This window comes from Azolla caroliniana, unplaced genomic scaffold, assembly GCF_043228905.1.
Source record: "Azolla caroliniana isolate FFs.n. ecotype wild unplaced genomic scaffold, voAzoCaro1.0.p SCAF_21, whole genome shotgun sequence".
NCBI classification, from domain to species: Eukaryota; Viridiplantae; Streptophyta; class Polypodiopsida; order Salviniales; family Salviniaceae; genus Azolla; species Azolla caroliniana.
Genome location: NW_028230456.1, coordinates 1300240 through 1322661, shown reverse-complemented (window position 1 = coordinate 1322661; position 22422 = coordinate 1300240). Strand labels below are relative to the sequence as shown.

The following is a 22422-nucleotide window of genomic DNA, read 5'->3' as shown; positions in this document are numbered from 1 at the left end:
TTTTTGGATCTGTTCGATCACTGCTAGATCAGGCTTAAATCATGCCATCCAAATCACTTCCTTTAAATCTTGTCCAGTAGATCCCACATCACATCCTAATTCTTTGCTGCTAACGGTCTCGTGCCTAATCGCAGACGCTAAGCACTTCCGCAATCCCATTACTTTAATCTAGTTCTCGTGGGATAATCTTCTTTTTGCAGATTTGACATAATTTTTCTTTTTAAGTTAAAAATAATAATAAAACAAAAAGATACACAGATTTTTATTTTTATTTATTTTTTTTGTGGCAAAAAAAAAAAAAACAAAAACAAAAAACAGAAACAGATTCTTGTTTTGGTTTTGTGGTGGTTATCAGTGACAAGCTGAGAGAAGGAGAGAGAGGGAGAGAGAGGGAAGGAGAGGGAGAGAGAGAGCAGGAGATCCATTGAGAAAAATGGGGTTCCAAATACTGTCCAACATAATGTGTGTGGGGCTCCTTCCTATGCTCCTCATCAACATGGTGCTCTCCATAGCCACGATCCACCGAGCTTCCTATCATCTCCTCTCGGACATGTTCCAGAGATTGCTTCGGCTCGCAGCTCTCGGGGGGCCGCCTCCCCATCCCGCCATGAATGTGACAGATTTCAATGAATCAAATACAGAAACCACCACCACCACCACCATGATGGATCCATTTCCTCCTCCTCATCGCCAAGAAGTCCTCGAGACATACCCCTACGATGATGATGAGCTCCGCCGGTCCCTCCCTCTCTTCGTGTACGACCCGAGCGACCCGGACCACATCAGGCCGGGTTCGGACATTGGCGCGGGCACGGGCACAGGCACGGCCGGAGGAGGAGAAGGAGGAGTACGCGTGCCGGACTTGTGCGGCCGCGACTGCTCGGTGTGCTTGTCGGAGTTCCAAGAAGGTGAGGAGATCCACATCCTCCCTAGGTGCAATCATGTTTTCCATAAAGTATGCCTCTCTAGGTGGCTAGACCACGACCATACGACTTGCCCTTTGTGTAGAATGTCGATCGGTCGTGGTCTTGGTCTTGGTCGTCGAGAAGTAGAGGAGGAGAATGCAGAGCAATATCTTCGGCATAGGGAGAGAGAGCTCTCCGAGGAGCTCATATTTTGGTTCTCATCCAACTTCCATGGTTCGATAGGTTTTCCAAGCTTTTGGTGCCATGCCTAGGAGGAGGAGTTAGTAGTTGTTGTAGTTGTAGTAGGTAGTGGGTGTATATTGTACAAAGAAAAAAAAAACACAAAACCAAAACCAAAACCAAACGAATTACCTCTCTTAATCCACGACTAGTTGTTAATTCCTTTTTGTATCCAAAGCTTGACATGAGAAAACATGGTTCATTTTGGGCTTTGTATGAAATTGATCCAAGTGATCATTGGAAGAGGATGAACATGGTTAGTAAAAATGTAACATTTTCATATATGTGTTTGTGTCTGCGCGAGGGATGTTGAGAGACACTCACTCAACTCTTCCTTGGACTCTTTAGGTTATCTCATTTAAGTTTTATGGTCGGGTTAAAACACACGATTTTAACCTTAACTATGTTTGAACATTGAATTATCTTAGAAACGCGATCTCTTAAAGACCGATCTCTCATGTTGTGACATAGGATAGCTTGTGCCAAATCTAACCTTGGCCAAGAGATCGAAATGATACACATCTTAAGTTTGTCTTGTCAAGTTGACAAAAGGAACATTTTCTCATTGATGAAGAGGTTTCTTCATGAATTTGGTATGGTAATGTGATTAGTTTACATTAAGATCTTTTCGAAACTTGTCAGAAAAACACATTTGTTAATAGTTTAGGAGTAAAGATCATATATAATATCAACCAAGGCATTGAAAAAGGGGGAATAAATGCATTCAAGTCTTAGACATTGTTTTGATGTTTAGAACTTGAAAAGTGTTGCAGAAGATCCTTCTTAATGGCGCACAATTAGTACTTTGGTTAGTTTCCTGTGAGTTTGGGCGATATTCCCTCTTTTCACACATAAAATAAAGATTCAATAAGCCCTAAAAGTTGGGGCTTATGGTGTGAAAGTTATACTTTGGACCGACTTCCTTGGGTTTCATTGTGCTAGCCTCATAATTCAATAGTTTGGTTTGAATCAATTGTGACTCCATAGAAACCAATGGCTTTAATTAAGTTCACACGGGCTCGAGGTGGGTGTTGTTCAAAAATGCAATATACATTGAAACATACAATTTGTCCATGTTGCAAGAAAGCCTTAATGTATAGCAAAATAACATGCCTTTTTAAAATGCGCATATTTTGAGAACTAAGGGCTTAGGGACCAATATGCTATGTCAAAAATGTCTTCACAAGAGGTTCTCACATTGATTGCATCGTTATTTGGGAATAATCTCGGGGAATATTAGATGAACAACAATGATGAGTTTAAGGACTTGAGGTACATAACCTCATAGTATACGACTATATTACTCGCCCTACATTTTGTTGTTGGACTTTAGATCCATATTTTAACATACTGTCATTAGTGATCATTTCCTAAAGTGTGCTCTAGATAAAGGTGGATTTTACACTTAATTTCTCAAGATTGATCATTTCACAACCTTGTGATGGACATGTGTGATTGGCTTACTCCAAAAGAGTTGGATTCGATTTTTCGCCCATGCTTATCCCAAATTGGTGAATAATTGATTGCCTATTTTGAGGGGACTCATATATTGGATCACACTCATCAAGATACAAGATGATATCATTGACACATGAGCATAAATGTACAAAATGAATATAACTTGACTTTCGTATTGTTGGCAAAAGAATTATTTATCATTCCACGGAGGCTAGCCAAGGCTTCCTTTATAGTATATTAGTCATAGACAAGTGGAAGAACTTAAAGACCTAGAGAGACATTGCAAGGTAATCTTGATAAATGTCAAAATCCTAGCTAGTTTTGTGAATAGCAATGGTTTTCAAGTTCATGCACAAGCCAATGCTTTTTGAATTTTGTTCTGCTATCCCATGGCTTTCTTAAAGTTTAACATTAATCTTAATGCTCATCCAGAATTTGTGAAGGGCTTAGTTACCCTTGATGTTACAAAGTTAGAGAAATGATCTAAAATATGGGTGTATGTATAAATTTGATATTGAGGGGCTTCTTTTGACATGTAACATAACTTTTGGTATGTTCTCCACATTTATTCACGCATTAGTTAGTTTCTACCCTATCAAACGTGAACATATTGTTTCTTTTAAAAGATGAGTAATACGATGGAAGATGCGCAAAGCACAAGATGAAGAATCACAATCCTTTACCTTTGTCCCCTAGAATTGGATGTATAAAGGAGGAAATGTGTTTTCCAAGGCAATTCGTCTCATATGGATTTCAAAATATCATTTTTCTACCCTACCCTAGTTAAAGATGATAAATAATATCCTTTGTGAGGATGTGAGAACCTTCTTGAACACCATGTTTATCATGACACAAACTAACAAAGCCATTAATTAGCTTTGACTTTGTAAGAGGTTACATGTTCATAATTTTGCTCTTTATATGTCTATTCCAATCTATTATTAGCTCACCCTAGGACACCTTTTATTCATGGGTACAGCAAGAGCATGCATCCTTTAGTACTACCCATGTTTTACAAGTCCAAAATTTAAATGGATGATACTTTAAAGTAAAAATAATTGGTGAATGTGTCCTTTTCATATGTAGAAATTCATATCTTAATTAGTTTTATAAGCAAATTGGCCCTACAAAGATTCATAATGGTTGATTTGCCCAATAATGATTTATATTATAGGGCTGATATTAAAAATGAGAACTCATCAAGATTCAAAAAGGCAACAATATTCGAATCTTGTTTTGAAAAAAAAAACAATGTTCGAATCTTTTGGAAAGTATGGCAACCATAAACCATGGTAGGACACACAACACACTTCACAAATTACAATGATAAATTTATACCGATAACTGTACTCATAATAGTTCACTCGTCATATAATTATGTTTGGTAATAGAAATTGTATGAGATACTCTTATCACAATTATCATCATATTGAGTGGAATAATATGATATTGCCATGGTACTCATGTTGAGCATTAAAATGTGTTGGTAAAATTGGACCAAATTTTTTATTAGTGAGCCTATGCTATAATAACTATCTCAACTAGGTCTAGAGAGAGAAATTGTTGTATGTATTGGTAGTGATATTTCTCAAACTACTAACAACACTTTCATTATTGAGTCTATTAAAGCTTCACCTTGTGGCTTTCTAACATGTTATTCTTAAGGACCTAGGTGTGCATGCATGGCTAACTCATGTTTGAAATGGTGGTTGATGGTTTAAATGGTGAATCCGCACACAATATGTTGTATTCGTGTGGAGCACCTTCATTTAGCGTCCTATAGTATGTCAAGGCACATGGTATGGATGACTTGGTCTCAAGGTAACATCCAAAATGTCTATCAAGGAATGCGCAAACTCATCTAAAATACATTCCAAGCTATAGGGCTAGGAAGAAGATAAGAGAGTCTTAGGTTAATATTAGTATTGAACATCCACTATTTGAGTATCCGAACAAAAATTCATGTAGTCATATGGATTTGCTAGACATGGAAAGCCATGATGATGAAGCGCCATGTGAAGAAACTTAATGCATGTTGTCAAGTTGAGGAGAAAGTTCACCATCAACGGAAAAACAAAGAACCACACTAGACATGTTTGATGACAACGCCAGAAGAAGTATCTACATGACAATGTGCAAGAGGAAGACAACATTGTTTAAAACAAAAGAAAACCTATATCATGATTGTTGAGAATCAAGCTCAACTTGGTCTAGTGTGTGAACTCACCTTGAGAGTGAAGAGACACTCCAACGGTCAAGAGTCACCATTATGTCACCACTTTGTATTCTAGCATTTAGTATGAGTCATAGAATCATATTCTATGACACATAACTTATGAGCTTTCACATTCCCCATTCTCCATGAGGCTTGTAGTTAATGAAGAGAGAGGGTGACTACATAAAGCACCCTCCTCCCACCTTGTATAATGTTGAGTCTTTCTCCTTTGCTAATATACTTAACCTTGCGTATACTCTGTCTGTCTCTCTCTCTCTCTCTTATACACACATACACACACAGTTTACACCTATTCCGCTTCACAAGAATCCATCTCTTGATTCTTTACATGGTATCAGAGCGATTTGGTAGCTCGATCTAGCCCATTCGCCTCATCGTGATCGTGTGTTTTGCTCTATGCTGACGACCAACAACCGGCTCATAGCTATCGTAGCTTCGCTACATAGCTCGCATTCGAAGAGAGAAGAAGAAGAAGAAGAAGAAGAAAAATCGATATAATGAATACTCAAATGGGGAGCGCTCTCCCTACCGAGAAGTTGGATCGAAACAACTTCGCATCATGGGAGTACAAGATGCACCAATACCTTGTCGGACAAGGCTATTGGAGCTACATCAAAGGAGTGCATGAAGACCGACCCGCCGAAGCGGCTCCCGCATACGCGACATGGGAGCAAGCCGCAAGCCACGTGATGTATTGTTTGGCGACATGTGTTCACGACCACATGCTCGGTTACATTCGAGAAGCCAAGACGCCGAAGGAAGCGTGGGAAAATCTACGAAAGATTTTCGCCGCCAACACGACCGCGAGGGAGCTTCAACTCCGCCAAGAGTTGAACACCATTCAACAAAGGGACATGTCCATCACGACATACACCTTGAAGATCAAGGAGCTTTGCGACTCGCTCGGCTCAATAAGCGTAAGTATAGATGATGATGAGATGGTGCAAATATGCCTCGGCGGCCTCGCACCACGGTTCGACGCGATGCGAACCGCCGTTCTAGCACGGGAGAAATCTCCCTCCTTCTTCGAGCTCCAATCAATGCTATTGGTCGAAGAAAACCATGTGCGTACAAGGAGCAATGAGTCGGAAGGCCACATGCTCTACACGCACTCTAATGGAGGCAGAGGACGCGGACGAGCGAGAGGCCAATTTGGCCAAGCACAAGGCGGACGAGGTTCGACCTACGACAACAACTCCCAATTTCGGCCGCAAAACGGAGGCCAACGAGGAACCTTCGCAAGAAGGGGGAGCTTCCAATCCGGCCCTAGCCGTCAAAACGCAACCGAATGCGGATATTGCGGAAAGCTCGGCCACCACGAAGAAGAGTGCCGAAAGAAGATGCGTGAATCGGCTTCCACAAGCCAACAACTCACGAATTACGCACACAATTCCGACTACAAAGAGTATAGCGGAATGTACGGGAACAACTCCGACTACGAAGATTGTGGCGGAAGGTATGCATGGAACTCTGACCGTGGCGGAATGTTCATGATGAAACATAGAGTAAACTCTATGTCGGCCTCTACCTCAACTAGTGCCCTCAATTCGGAGGACGTATGGTTTGTAGACTCCGGAGCCTCAAACCATATGACATCCCATAAAGAATGGTTTCTCGAACTTCGAGAGCCGGAGCGACCCGGTTATGTCGAAATCGGAGATGACACTACGCACCCGATTCGGCACATTGGCAATGTTCCGTTCGGCGAAAGAGGTAAGCAAACATACATTAAAAATGTCTTGCATGTTCCCACCATCACAAAGAATTTGGTCTCGGTCGGCCAAATGGTTGAGCAAGGGATGCAAGTACGATTCGACCAAGAAGGGTGCTTCATCGAAAAAGAAGGCCGAATCATCGCACGTGGAAGAAGAGAGGGCTGGATGTTCATTCTCGATTCGCACGAGATGAAATCCGCCATGTTCGCGAAAAGCACGAAAGCCGACTCCGACATAGAGCTATGGCATAAGCAAATCAGCCACATCAATCTCAACAAACTCAAAGCAATGAGATCGAAAGGAGTCGTTATCGGACTCCCGACATTCAAAGAGAAGGAGATTGAAGGTGTATGCGAAGCGTGCCAATTCGGCAAGCAACACCGACACCCATTCCCGAAGGAGTAGAATGTGAGCAAAGGCGTACTCGACGTAATTCATTCCGATGTATGGGGTCCGGCCCAAACGACGACATTCAGCGGATGCCAATATTACGTGCTCTTCATCGACGACTTTTCTAGGCACACTTGAATCTATCCGATGCGGCAAAAGAGCGAAGTGTTTGAACACTTCCAAAAGTTCAAAAATGAAGTCGAGAAAGCCACGGGCTGACATGTATGATGCCTTCGATCGGATGGCGGCAAGGAGTACTTCTCGGATGATTTCACGGAGTATCTCCGAAAGGAAGGAATTCGGCGAGAATTCACTTGCCGACACACTCCGCAACAAAACGGAGTAGCCGAGCGCAAAAATCGGCACATCCTCGAAGTAGCGCGGGCCATGATGAACGAGAAGCATATGCCCAAATCATATTGGGCCGAAGCGGCAAATACGGCCGTCTACCTAATGAACCAGTGCACAACATCTGGCATGCACGAGGTCACTCCGCACGAAATATTCTTTGGAAAGAAGTCGAACCTATCACATGTTTAGATATTCGGCTCCATTGCGTACGTGCACATCCCCGACGAGAAGCGTCAAAAGCTCGACCCGAAGTCGGAGAAATGTATCCTCGTAGGATACTCACTGGAGCAAAAGGGGTACAAGTGCTATAACCCCTCAACTCAAAAATCTCGGGTAAGTCGAGACGTCGTCTTGGACATGTCCGCATCCTAGTACGCACCAGAGACAACTTCGCCTCCGACTCCGCTCGACCCGGAATCCATCGAACAAGAGATAGAGGATGAAGATCATCTTACGCGCATGTTCGAAGAAAGTCTGATCACGACCCGACTGAGCGGACCACAAGAGCCTTTGAGCGATCAAAGCACATCACGGCCTAGCCCGAAGATGGACAAAGGCAAGGCGAAAATGGCGGAATATGAAGACGATCGCTTCGACGACGATGAATCGACTCACTCACTCGACAGTGAGTTTGGCGGTTTCGAGGTACCAATCGGAGCCAAGAAAGCCCTCATCTCTGCAAATAAAAAGCTCTGCCGATCCACTCGTGAAAAGAACCTCGTAAGCCGATTCGGCTACAACGATTACATGGCGTACCATTACGCCTTTATGATGAAGGTAGCGACAATACGGGAGCCGGAAACCTTTTCGGAAGCCGCGAAGGACCTGCGATGGATCGAAGCAATGAACGCGGAGATGCAGGCACTACGGAAGAACGAGACGTGGGATCTCGTTCCCACCTCACCACACAAAAAGGCGATCGGATGCAGATGGATCTACAAGGTGAAGTATAATGCCGATGGCTCCGTAAACCGCTACAAAGCTCGACTCGTAGCGAAAGGATACGCTCAGACGCATGGCGTCGACTACGAAGAGACCTTTGCTCTGGTGGCAAAGATGACGACAGTACGGACCGTAATTGCGAATGCCGCGGCGAAAGGGTGGCACCTCCATCAAATGGACGTCAAGAACGCCTTTCTACAAGGCGAATTAGAAGAGGAGGTGTACATGATCCAACCACCTGGCTTTAACTCGAGCACTCATCCAAAAGTCGTATGCCGACTCAAGAAGCCACTCGACGGCCTCAAGCAAGCACCGCGTGCTTGGCATTCGAAGATAACGCAATATCTTCATCAAATCGGCTTCCGTATGTCAAAATCGGATAACTCCCTCTACATACGAAGCGATTCCGCAAGTCCGATCATCATCATCTTATATGTGGATGACCTAGTCATTGGAGGTGAGCATCTCGTCGAAATCACTAAGGTCAAATCCCTCCTTTCCGACAAGTTCGAGATGACGGACATGAAGGAGCTCCACTACTTCCTCGGCATCGAGGTAATTCGGACTCCAACCGGAATCATGATCTCTCAACGACACTACATCCTCAACTTGTTATACAAGTTCGGGATGGCGGAGTGCAAATCCGTGGCAACCCCGCTCGATCGTAATCTCAAACTAGATGCAAACTCCGGCACCAAAGCGTGTGAGCCGACTCAGTATCGGCAACTCATCGGGAGTCTCATCTACCTCACGATCACACGACCCGATCTCAGTTATTCGGTCGGTCTCCTTAGCCAATTCATGCAAACACCGCATGATACTCACTTGGATTGCGCTAAGCGAGTTCTACGATACGTAAGCGGCACAATGGATTGCGGCATCCTCTACAAGACCGCGATGCCAATACGACTCAAGGGGTTCATAGACGCCGATTGGGCCGGCTACAAGTTGATAGAAGATCAACCTCCGGATTTGTTTTCTCCCTCGGCAGCGGAGCAATATCCTGGAGTAGCAAGAAGTAGCCTACCGTCGCTCTTTCGAGTACGGAGGCGGAATACAGGGGCGCAGCCATAGCTGCGTGTGAAGCCGTATGGCTCAAGAGGATTTTGAAAGATCTGGGCGTACCCATCAAGGATCCGACTTCCCTTTACTGCGACAACATGAGCAGTATCTATCTGGCTTGGAACCCGGTGTTCCACGCACAGACAAAGCACATCAAAGTGCACTATCACTTCATCTGAGAGCGCGTTCTGGCTGGCGATGTCGACCTACAACACATAAGCACCAATCTTCAAACGGCCGACATCTTCACTAAAGCCTTAGGAGCCGACAAGCTATGGCAATTCATGACCGATCTCGGATTGACGATCCCTGATCTGCCAAGCTTGAGGGGGAGTACTGAAGACACTACGCAATAACGCGTAGATTCCGCAACCACACACCGTAGCAACAAAGAGCCGATCTACCGCGCAAAACCGCGAAGAAAGACACAAGCCGAAGCACAGACTTCGTAACTACGCACAATGCAAGCTGGAGCACGGATTCCGCAACTCCGCATAAAGCGAGTTGACGCGGACTCCCGAACGTGAATTGAAGCGGATTTCGAATACCGTCTGAAACCGACCCGACTTGAGCTTGAGGGGGCGTGTTGAGAATCAAGCTCAACTTGGTCTAGTGTGTGAACTCACCTTGAGAGTGAAGAGACACTCCAACGGTCAAGAGTCACCATTATGTCACCACTTTGTATTCTAGCATTTAGTATGAGTCATAGAATCATATTCTATGACACATAACTTATGAGCTTTCACATTCCCCATGCTCCATGAGGCTTGTAGTTAATGAAGAGAGAGGGTGACTACATAAAGCACCCTCCTCCCACCTTGTATAATGTTGGGTCTTTCTCCTTTGCTAGTATACTTAACCTTGCGTATACTCTCTCTCTCTCTCTCTCTCTCTCTCTCTCTCTCTCTCATACACACATACACACACAGTTCACACCTATTCCGCTTCACAAGAATCCATCTCTTGATTCTTTACAATGATCCATTATGTTTATGCACAGAACAAACACCATTGAGTATCAATGAGTGGTTGCTTAAGCCATCAGAATAGAGGAGAACCTATTCAACATAGTAAATGCATAAATATCAATCAAAAGCATAATATTATATTCATAAATTTGTAATAGAATACTATTATTTTAGATTAAGTTGGAATTTTCATGTAGGCCATCTTGGTTTTTTCATGTCTATAGCACCATGTATGCATGTGGCCATTCACCTATATTTTTTATGTTTATACAAAATACATTTCGAAACACATGCAAAAACTTCACAGCATGTCATGTCCATGATATATGCATGTATATAAGTATATTCTCATTACCTTATTGTCATTCGGTCACATTGGGCATATTGTTATAGAGGACGGATCATGGGACAATAATATTTAGAAATACGAAAAACAAGTGTGTTCCATCAATATATTAGATGAGTGGCACGATAATAGAAAATTTATATACCACTTTTCACACTCTTCATAGGATGAAGCCGTCTGAATACAAAACATGAGGCAAACTAAAGAAGCATAATGAAGTATACATGTGCATCAATCTCAACTCAAGCCATATACCTTGGTTAAGCTTATTGGTGCCCCAACACTAGTTTAATATTAGACCAATGTAGCCTACAACTAGAATCCATCATGTGCTAAACAAGAATCATATTGACATAAGCATTTATAGGGCTATCTAGCCTCCTATACCAAATAACAGTGCGTTCACATGATGATAATGCCCATGTGATGTTTATGGGTATACCTTCATCCACTACAACAATGTTCTTTTACTAACGCTATTTATATATCACAATGTGATATGTGTGACCATTCCAAATACTAAATATTTCTGCGAGACATGGCGGTGCAAAAATAAAATATATCCCTAAATCCACAAATAGAGACTAGGAAAATTGAAAGATGGCAATTAGGAAGTATTATTCTCATTTGGTACGTTTGGAAGGCTTGGTGCTTTGATGATATTCTAAAATATAAAGAAATGCTTGTAGAAACAATAATAGGATTTGGGGAGAGATTGTGCATAATCTAAGAGGTTCTTTGGATAACACACTGGAATGGTTTTAATGTACACCAAAATATTTATTTAAGTTGACAATTAGAACTTAACCTCGGTTAAAAATGGTGGTAATTACATGTATGCACGTATCTTCATTTACAAGCTTAGGGCATTTCTTAATACTAATGAAGTATCTTAAAAACCAACCAACCAACTTTCAGTTATAGAATTACGGTTGTTTATAATTGTATTTTGCCTTGGACAATTACATGTAGGGACCGTTGTCACGTAAACACCGTGCGATATGCTACTCGAGAAGAACCACTTGAACTAGGAAGGGTGTGATGATATGAGGTAAGACTTAAAACCCTATCGTGAGCCGTCTCATGTAGATTCCCTGTGAGATAGCATTGTTAGGATCAATGGTTCAATTTGAGTTGGGGGCTCATTAGACTTGACGACTTGCTAATCTTGAGGCTCATTAGAAAGGGCTCGATAGACTCAAGGGCTCACTGGACTCACAGTACACTCTCTTACTCAATCAATCACTCACTACAACGACCAAAACACAAAATGATTAACAAGAAAATCCCACAAATGATGGTAACAATGGTTACAATAGGGTCACCAAGGTGACTACAAGTGAAGTTAACAAATGACATCAATGAAGCTTCCAGTGATAACCCAAACTTTGTGGCATCGAAGAGGCCTCATTTATGATCAATGACAATGTTGCCCTATGTTGATATAATGTCCTTGTGTCACTTTGAGCTTCCTTCCTCGAACACGCCCACACGTTGTGGTGGCTCGGTAGCAGAGAAGAAACCCCAAAACAATAAGAGAAGAAGGAGAGGTGGTCCAACTCCACTCTCAGTCACTCCCAAACCCTAAAACTCCAAGTAGATCAAAAAAGAAGAAAAAGAAAAAGAAAAAACCCTAAATTTAGAAAATGGATGACCTCTTGAGCTAGTAAAACCCTCAAACGCCAAAATGAAACCTCCACTCCCCTTGTTATATTGATAGAGGTGCCATCAATTACATTTAATGCTTACCTAGACTTTTTCCATAAAACATGTAAATGGATAATTCCTTTATGTAGTTACTAGTGACCATACTTGACTTTACACCCCTTTCTACATAGCCTATAGCCTTACCATTTTGGCTATTCCCTTTTTATTATCATATCTATGTTTTTTTATGTAGTTATTCACATTTATGTGATGTTGCCGTTTCCCCCTCTTTCCTTATTTCTAGTCGGGCTAAGACATATAGCCCCTAGTTGGCCAAGGAAGCTTTGAAGTGTGTAATCACCATCCAATAATCACTTTCCACTCCCCCCAACCACAAGACAAGTTAATGATATTTCTCAAATACTTCTATAATACTATTAATCTAAATGTTTTCAGAATTTAATCTTTCCAGGCCATATTCTAAAAGATGTATGTTATATCTAGATGTACGGCATTCAAAAATCAAGGTTGGCATGGTAAATACTAAAAACAATATATCTTTTACGTCCAATCAGAAACAAAAGAAGGCGCCAAAGAAAACTATTTACAGCAACAAATGGCATACTATCAAAATAAGTGCATTGTCACCTTCCACGGTTGTTGGTTGCTATTCTTTCTCTGACACCTTTGTTTCAGTCTCCTTTGAACATGATAGGGTTAACCTTGAAAGCTTCTTTGAAAGGAAGTTTCAAACTATAAGGAGATGAAGTTATTTGAAATGAGTAAAATACATGCGTTGTACATATGTTTAAAGTTCAAAATTACAATTCCATCAGATCATCGAATAGTGAAATGCAGATTTGATACATGTATAATACACAATATAGAATGTGTTATATCAAATGGTCATATTTTGGGATACAATACAGCATGCAAAAATTGTCACGTATAGCTGGAAAGAAAAATGATAATGCTCCTTCCCAACATTCTTGACCAAAGAATTGCAATGATTTTGCAACCCTTCTTTGAAAGGCATGATTTTACTTAACGAATAAAAGCAATCATCAACCTCATCCTAACAGAATTAGCTGCCATTCTCTTTCCCTTGTGTTTCTGATCTTTTGGAGCTACTATGGAGTACCTGTAGCCAAAACAGGCAAACAAGATGGAAAAATATAAACAAACCATATATTATAACATGCAGCAGAATTTGGCAGTTGCCAAAATAAACAAATAATAACATATTTATGATATTCTTGACTAAACAACATAGACACACAAAGTCTACCCTTAAAACGTTTACTATAATTGTGGACAATCCTTCCACAGCAGAATCACATATAACAAACTTAACACACTTTTCAAGAAAGCATATTTGATGAGTTTTGCGCTTAAATATAAAACAAAAAACAAATCCATGGAATCAAACAAGTGGCTCGAGATGAAGATAATGCCTACACAGGGATTATACTTAAGCGAGCTGAGCAGAATGACAGAATAACACCGTAAACTTAGTTATGTAATCCTGATGGTTAAAATTATATCTACTAGGTATTGCTCATATAATATCTATAAAAAACGTGCACATACAGTGTTCATCTTTCAAAGCTCAGCTCCTTATTCCTTCAGTCTACACAGTTCAATTGAGGTTTTGCACCTTTCCACATGCATAGGACCTATATATTACTGATGGTAAACCTCAATGTGAGGTAAAAACCTTGCAATAAGATGAAATAACCAGAAAGTCAATATATCCATCTTCACTATAAGAACATTTTCAATGAAAGAAACCATATATGATTCTCAATCAGTTCTGAGACACAGCAAGAATATAAGATAGATAGATAGATATTTTTAGTGTCCATAGAGAGACCAATATTTTGACCCATGGGAGCTAAGTACAAAATTTTTACCTACGGGAGCTAAGTACAAATTTTTTCTTAATGTGTCTCCTTCCTAAGAAGAGATATTCATACTTTGAAGCACCAAGTCTCAATGTGTGAATAAAGCATACACATATAAGCTCTACCTTCTAGGTGTTCTCTTTAGTGTGACACTCATCACCCCCTCTTAATATACTATCATAGCTTGACCGTATTGCAGTCAGTTGTTAGACAATATGTATTGTCCAGAAAGCCCAAAAATATTCTGACAAATGCAAAGAAATGTGCCACTGGCTGAATAGCTTAATGCATGTGTGACCCACAAAAAGGCATCGTACACAGATAGATTCTACTCCTGTAACCTCAAAATATTAATTAGAGGCTCGTTTTGAGATTGAATAGGTACATCAACAGGGAAGGCATATACAGGATAGGTTTGAAGGATGCTCAAGGAGAAGGCATAGTCACCTTTCTTTATTTCAGCTACAACCACTCATCTGCAGTTGCCTGGACAAATATTTGGGATTGTATTCACAATATTGTGTACGGGGGGCTTTTGTACTAACTTACAATGAAATGTTTGAAAATATGCGAATAATAAATAGCTGTAACGATGGTTAGGAATGCTGGGTTTGTAATATGTGACGACTTTAACTGGGATATAGATGGGATGAAATGGAGAAGTGGAACTCATTTTGAGTGCCCTTTGATGGAGAGAAAAACTTACAAACTCAGTTTCCTAGGTGTTGATCAGTAAACAAATTGTGTTATTCTAAGTATTATGTGTCCTTTTTAAGTATCATTCAAGGCCAATTAATCAAGTCCCAACTTAAATATTATGTATACATGTGTTATTTGATAATAAAAAAGATATCACAATTACATTTCAATGATTAAAAACTCCCAAGATTGACTTAAGGAGTATTGAATATGTAATTTATACATTCACATCATTTGAGATTTGAGGCACTGTAGCAATTTTCCTCAACAAAACTAGCAAAAACAAAAACACTTGTAGAAATCCAAGAAGAGAAAACATTCTGAAAATTTACCTTTTTTAGAAGTGCGTCATTTTCAGCTTCCAAACGTTTTATATCTTCTTCTTTAAGATCAAACCATTCATCTATCCATAAAAAACATCGCTTATGGCTCTCCAAGAAGAGTGCTCTCTCAGCCTGGAAAGTTTTTACCCATTACATTAAATACACATTTGATTGAAACACTACTGAATGAAACATAAGCATACTCACATCTTTCTTTGGTATGGTTACAAGGCCAAAAAAAGTGTGATTATACCTTATCTGGTACCACGGCAAGGAAATTAATGTGTGATTTAAGAGATCAAGAATACATTACCCCAAGCAAAGCTTGCTCCATCCGATAACCGAACCCCCAATATTGGGCATCAACTGTAACTAGTTTGTACGCGGTCATTACTGGACTACATGTTTCCTACAAAGGCAAACATGCTTTTAGAAGGAAAAAACCAAAATTCTGAATTCTACTGCTCACAAAATATATTGATATATAGAAAGAGAATGTTTGAGGAGTCCTTTGTAAAGCATCTTGGACTTCTGATCCAGAAGAGTATGTAGAGATATCTCAAGCACACACCCTATTCTGAAAGGATGTAGCACTTTCACAGTAAATGATAGGACAGCGAGATAAGACTTTTCAACTTGGCCCTCCAGAAGGCAACCTCATTACAAAAGACCATGTGAGAGACCTACCCCACAATCAAAGCATTACATTATGAGATTATCTCACTGTTGATCCTTCTTGTTAGGAAAAATGATACTTCGCTCAACATGTGTATGCAGGAAAGCACAGAAAGACCCATACATACAAGAACAAAATTGTGTCATTCAGTTGTTATGGATGATTAGGATATGGAATGTTACACATCATAGAGGCCGTTTCCTTATGCAAATTTAATTGAGCTTCTAAAGCTCTCAAGGGCACATAAATTTACTCAACTGGCAGAGGACAAGTACTTGTCCTAGGATTCGATATCCCTTCATAAAAATGATTTCTGCTTCAGTTAGCGTACTAGAAGTTGATAAGAACATTTAATTGAGCTTGTAAGCTCTCAAGGGCATATAAATTTGCTCAACTGGTAGAGGACAAGTACTTGTCCTAGGGTTCGAAATCCCTTTGCAAAAATTATTTCTGCTTCACATAGCGTGAAGAGTTGTCTCACACAGAAACCTTCTCAAGATGGTAGTTTGGAATACTAATGAATTCTCAGCTAGAAGTTTGGAATGCTCAAAGGGGTTGCGTTGACACTCTCTTCGCTGCATTAAACTTTTAGGGAACCACATTAAGGAAAAGTAATAAATCACATTCTTAACAGCAATATATTTACAGGCCCAAATTAAGGAACGCACAAAGTTCAAAGATGGTTCTGTCTGAAGTAAAATGTTAGTATGCTTGTACGCAATAGGATTATAGGATCACACATTTATGAGCTATAATACTATATTAGAAAACCAGGCAAGAAGACAAAAGAACATCAAAATTACATGAAGAAAATATTGCTTATTAAGAAACTTGATCCAACACACCCAATGACAAAGGTCACCCCATGTTGCATTCAAACAAATATTGATTTCTCACCTGCCAATTTGGTAATAAAGGCCCTCGTTCAGCCTTTCTGGACCAAAATGAAGATAGGTCAGTCAAGGATCCTCCAGCTATCATGTAGTTCCAATAGTCATAAGAAGAAGATGGAGAAGCTATATCCAACTTTTCCACTTTCCGCAAAGCTAGTGATCGATCATCCAAATTGTGCACCTAATGATTCAAGTTTGACAGCATCATAATCTCAAAAACGGAAGGTGATTAAGTGACTTGTAGAGATATCAGAAACTATATACTCACATTTGGTGAGATCCCATTGTCGGCAACATGCACCGTGTCAATAGTAATCTTGAATCTAGTAAAATATGTACACTGAATTTACGACACTTCAGTTTGAATAAAATACCACAAAAGACAAATATATCCTGGAGATAAAACTATAAAAGTACCTTTAACACTGGATAATCCACGAGACATGTCATTCAATGTCAAAAAAAACATTTATTAGCTCTCTTTTTAGAATGATATATTTAATTATATAGTTCATTAAAGGAAGTACTTTTTTTAAGCTCTCTATTAGAATTCTATTTGGTTGTATGCCATATCCAATTAGATCACTGCCTCATCACACTTGTACTAAAAAATCAAGGACCTTATCACCTTGTACTGAATGTGACTTTTTCACTTTGGAGACCTCTCCATTTTGGATTGGCCCATGTTAGGGAACATCTTAATATGTAACACATAATTATATGTAACATCTTAATATGTCTATACATGTAGTAATATAGTACATACAAAAGTTTCCTTGAGAAATATCTTTTTAAGTATTCTTTAAATAAGTCTGTCATCCCAGAGAAAATTCCTCTCCGTGTTTTCCATTTTATAGATCTAGACTCTCCTTGTTCTCTTATATCCAAACATCACATGTCCCTAAAGTCGAGATTGAGTGTCACCATCTTATTATTTTGAGTGACAATAGTAGTATTTTTGGCCCTTATCGGGTTGATGCCTTGAGATTCAGCTATGTATATGCTAGTTTGCTGCTTTATATACTCCCATCCCCAAATGTTGTATAAACAACAACTGTAAGACAAGACTATCTACTCAAGGGATTTACTATGATTCACCGGGAGGGTTCTTCAAGCAGTGTTCTACCTGAAGGCCCATGCTCAACCTCTTACTTATTCCTCTTTTGATGATTTTGCTTAACCAGGTCCCGACTGTAGGATGTAGACTCACCTATATCGCATAAAATTTACCATTGATCACAGGGGGAGTGAAAATTAATTATGATGCTCAAGCAGTTTGAAATTAACATTAATTAGCAACAAGTATAGGCCAATTTGGGGTACGAGATACTACAGTGTCATAAAGATTGTGGTTGTGTGTCGCAACCGCCGGGGTTCTGTGACTCAGGGATGATCGTGCAGATGTTGCGATGACAAGAAGGTGAGAAGGCAAGATAGACGCAACGTTGTCGCAAAAAGAATTGTATTTGTAAAAACCCACTTGCAATATTTGTTTGCCAAAAGTTATTTGACAAGACTCAAATTTAGCCTCTCCCCTCTTGGAAGTAACGCTTATCAAATCAACCACGTCAACTCTTTTCTTTCTCTATTGATTTAACTTTCTTTGTCTTTATATTTACTATTTTTATTCTGCAAAACTTGTTTACCATAAAGAAGTTGTTTTGGCAGGACTTGAACTCACGACCTTTATTTGGGAAGAGGTGTTTGAGAGAAATCACTTCACCAATCTTCTTCACTTGGCATTTGTCTTGGATTACGCAGGCCACCATCTTCTTGAGCGACCTCTGCATCCTGCACCTTCTCTTCGTGCGAGCTTCTTTCCTCGCTTTCCTCTCTTCGTCCTCTTCTCCCCCTCCCCTTTAGCCACCATGGGAGTGGCTTTTATACGGGGTTCAACTGCCCTGCCACCCTCCTTGAGGCGGTTTACAAACCGCCTCATGTAGGGGTGGTTGCGTTTTTTCTTTAATAATTTCAAAATTAAGAAAAATTACAAAATGGTTTTATTTTATTTCGAACTTTCCCTTTCGATATAATTATATTTTTTTCCTAAAAAATCTTGAAGCTAGCATCAAGATACTTCTGGAGCCTTGGGCTTCTGAAGTATGATTCACGATCTATAAATCATACACATTCCTTGTCACAAGCTCCAGATGGAAAATGTCTTTCCCAATATTTTTAACATTGTTTTGATATCATGAAACCTCAGTTTCACGACACCAGAAAGAATACATATATCATAATAAGCAATCTTTAGAATAGCATGACAGTATACAAAGCGTATGGAAGAAGATAAATATAAGATTATCAATAAATTACACTATGATGCATTCTTTGTTCTCTCTTGATACATTACGCACCCTTTAGGAAAATTTTATAAATGTTTTGGCATGTCCTTATCCACCCATTAAACTTTTAACACATAAATATTGGCCAATTGACTAACAACCATTGTCATTCTATTTAGGTACTACAAATACCTTGATGAACATTTATTGTTCCTATCTTACATCTTATTTTATGTTCTATGGCCTCCTAGTGTGTACACACCCCCTAGATGGCCAACAATTAGAGATCCTTAAGGCCTCCAACTATACAAGTGTGAACATACATCTTAGGATATTGTACTCACAATCCTTTCCTATAGAGTGTTGACTTTTTTAGATGATCCTTAGTTTGTATACCAGTATTAGAATCTAGCCATCCGAGATTTTGGATGACATTCCTATAGCTTGCACAAGAGAAAAAGAGTGTTTTGACACCTTGGTGGTTGTGTATTATCGGAAATTTGTACTTTTGGCTTTGGATCCCAACAAGAATACATAGACATCAGGAACCAGAGATATCTGGGACTCTTCTTGCTACACCATAGAAGAGTTTCCCTTGAAAGAGCCACAGCACTCTCTCGCACGAAATGGCCATCACCTCAGGGACATCGTCTGCAACCTCACTATCTTAAAAAGGTAAACGCCACCATTGCCCATCATAGGAGATGGAGGTCATGCTTGTGGTCTAGAATATCCAATGAGGGACATACTGAAGACACCTCAAGTTTGGCATTTCAGAAGGGTCATACTGAAGACACCTCAGTTTTGGCATTTCATAAGAGACAATCCTTTGGTCTCATGGGTCAATTCAGCATTTTGTAGTCAATAATATGAAATTCTTCCAATATTCTTTATCTATTCATTTCAGAAAAGGATATACAATACCCTTTCTCGCTAATTTGCAAAAAATTAATTAGAAAACTACACATTATCCAGAGGTGTTTATAGCCAAACCATTGATCAAATATACATTATTAGGCATTAGAAAAGATGAGTGAGAATGCAACAATGGTGATACCTGCTTTGCATTTCGGATAGGCATTCCAACACTCTTCCTCAATTTTCAGACAATTCGGTGGAGCTAGGGCAGTTATCCACGACGGAAACTTACTGCAATTAACAACGAACAAAAGTAGATAAGCAAAAGGATCAACATACAAAGAAAGAAAGAATGGTATATTGATGTCTCTAGAAAACTTCCTATGATACCTAGTGAAACCATTCCAATAATTTATATTAATACATCAAAGAGAGTAAACAAACAATAAACACTTTCTAATGGAATGGAATGGTTTGTGCCTTTCCAAATGATAGATTTTCAAAGTGTATTGACCATCCCCAAACTCATCATTCTTGAAAGGCTTGTTTATCAGTACTTCCACTCCCTCACCATCACCAGTGTTCTCTCTCTGCATCTTTGTCACCATATACATTTGTGCCAGTCCATACTGTTCCATCAAGTCAATGGAGATCATTATTAGATCAAGTCTAACAAAAAATCATTAGAAGCACTTGGAAAAAAAGAAAAGAAAAAAACAAAGAGAGAAATGTTATCCTTGAGATCAATACTGTATGAAAGTATTAAGAAAATAAAACAAAATTGTCAACAGACATCATACTTTAATATACCTATTGGTTCTTATCGATGGCTTTATCATACCCAATCCATCTATAGATCATATTATATATATATATATAGACATATATATACATACATACATGTGTGTGTATGTGTGTATGTATGTATATATATTAGGAGTAACCTGATTCCCTAATTCAATATATTAAATGTTCCATTGAAATTCAAATTTCAATAATGAATGCTTCGTTGATGTTTAATTGGACACAATTAAATCAATGTTCCCATATGGAGTAATTTGATCAATATGAATTGATGCTCATTTGGGGAGAATTTGTTTAATGCTTTAATGGCTGAACATAAACAGCTTCAATGAAGCTATACAATTTTAAAAAAATCACTATTAGCATATATCATTTTGGATGTGATAAGGATAGACTTGCCTTTTCAGGTCTCTCCTTAACATTTTTAATTTATAAGTATTTTCGAGCATTAGTAGTACCAAAAGATAGGATTAAGAAACCAGAATTAATACTAAAATGAAAAGAGTAAACTCAGAATTTTCTTTTCATAGCATTCATGTGAGCTATAAATTCAAATTTCAATTTAATAAAAACAATCCGTCAACTGTAGAAGAGAAAAAAAAACACCATTAAATGAGAAGATAAAAGAGATGAACAGGAAGAAAAACAATATATCAAATTAGCATAAAATGAGAATAATAAACCGAGAAAAAGAATAAATAATTAAACAAGATTTAACAAGGACTTAATCCAAAAACTAAACAAATAAAAGAAAATGGACTGAAGAAAAAAGGTTTTGAATTATTCAAGAATGCAAAAAAAAAAAATTAAAATTTCAAGATTTAGCCTTGGATTCAACAGCAATAGGTAGTAACAAAAAAACCATAACATGCAAGTAACAGAAGATTAAGAGGAAACCAATAAAAACAAAGAAACAATATTTAAACATGGATTTGATGGCAAAGAATAAACAATATTTAAACAATATTCAAAATACAAAGAAACAATATTTAAACATGGATTTGATGGCAAAGGATAAACATAAAAAAAACATTTACCAATAAAAACAAGAGATAAGTAAGAAAGGAATACCTCGGATAATGACAAGGGCATAACCACTCGGCTGTCCAGTGATTTTTCGGAGTTAAGGAGAGATCCCTTACTCTACAACAGGAGAAAATATGTAACAAAACAAAAAAGAAAGGAAACTGAAAACAAATTAGGGCATATAAATCAGATGCAGTGAAGAGAGAAAAGACGAAGGATACAATTCTGTGATCTGAACCATTTTGGTAGGAAATACAGGAGAAGAAATGAGGAGAGAACAGATTCAGATTCAGATTCAGATTCAGATTCAGGTTCAGGTTCAGGTTCTGATCCTCATCCAGAGGCAACGACGCGGGCTGCTTAATTTCGTGTGCTTATTGCTTTGACGCTGGTTTTCTTCCGTCTCTCTATGAGTATATAGTCTCTATGTACATATTTTCCTCGTGTCCCTGTCTGATCTCTCTCTGTCTTCTCTCTCTCTCTCTCTCTCTCTCTCGTGCCTCTGAGTTTCAAGAGTGGGCGGTTTAGACTTGGGAGGATGACGTGGAGCGGACGGAGGTGCCACGTGGACCTCTTCTTCGTCCACAACACGATGGGTGACGTGGCACCTGAGCCATGTTTTGAAGAAGCGAGGGAAACCCTCTCTCTCTCTCTCTCTCTCTCTCTCTCTCGTGTCATGTGTGCATTGGACCCG

The 22422-nt window shown here is 39.3% G+C and overlaps 1 protein-coding gene, 1 long non-coding RNA gene and 1 pseudogene across 3 annotated transcripts; 2 read left to right on the top strand and 1 right to left on the bottom strand.

The window, feature by feature from the left end:
• Positions 1-273: 273 nt before the first annotated feature.
• LOC147850220 (uncharacterized) lies at positions 274-1427 on the top strand. Its single transcript, XM_087336114.1, has one exon. The coding sequence runs from the start codon at positions 434-436 to the stop codon at positions 1175-1177; it is 744 nt and encodes a 247-aa protein (XP_087192240.1). The 5' UTR covers positions 274-433; the 3' UTR covers positions 1178-1427.
• Positions 1428-13105: 11678 nt separating this feature from the next.
• LOC147850218 (uncharacterized) lies at positions 13106-22112 on the bottom strand (annotated as a pseudogene). Its single transcript, XR_015531684.1, has 9 exons — positions 21950-22112; positions 21774-21804; positions 20379-20527; positions 20098-20189; positions 17024-17109; positions 16760-16936; positions 15500-15595; positions 15196-15318; positions 13106-13401 (listed from the first exon to the last, which is right to left on the bottom strand). The product of XR_015531684.1 is annotated as an uncharacterized LOC147850218 (transcript).
• LOC147850219 (uncharacterized) lies at positions 19684-19926 on the top strand. The gene is made up of 2 exons (XR_015531685.1): positions 19684-19803; positions 19843-19926. It is a non-coding gene; the product is annotated as an uncharacterized LOC147850219 (long non-coding RNA).
• Positions 22113-22422: the final 310 nt, after the last annotated feature.

What these genes read in the sequence shown, in the direction of transcription:
- LOC147850220 (XM_087336114.1), top strand. Translation starts at nt 434, where the DNA reads ATGGGGTTCCAAATACTGTCCAACATAATGTGTGTGGGGCTCCTTCCT.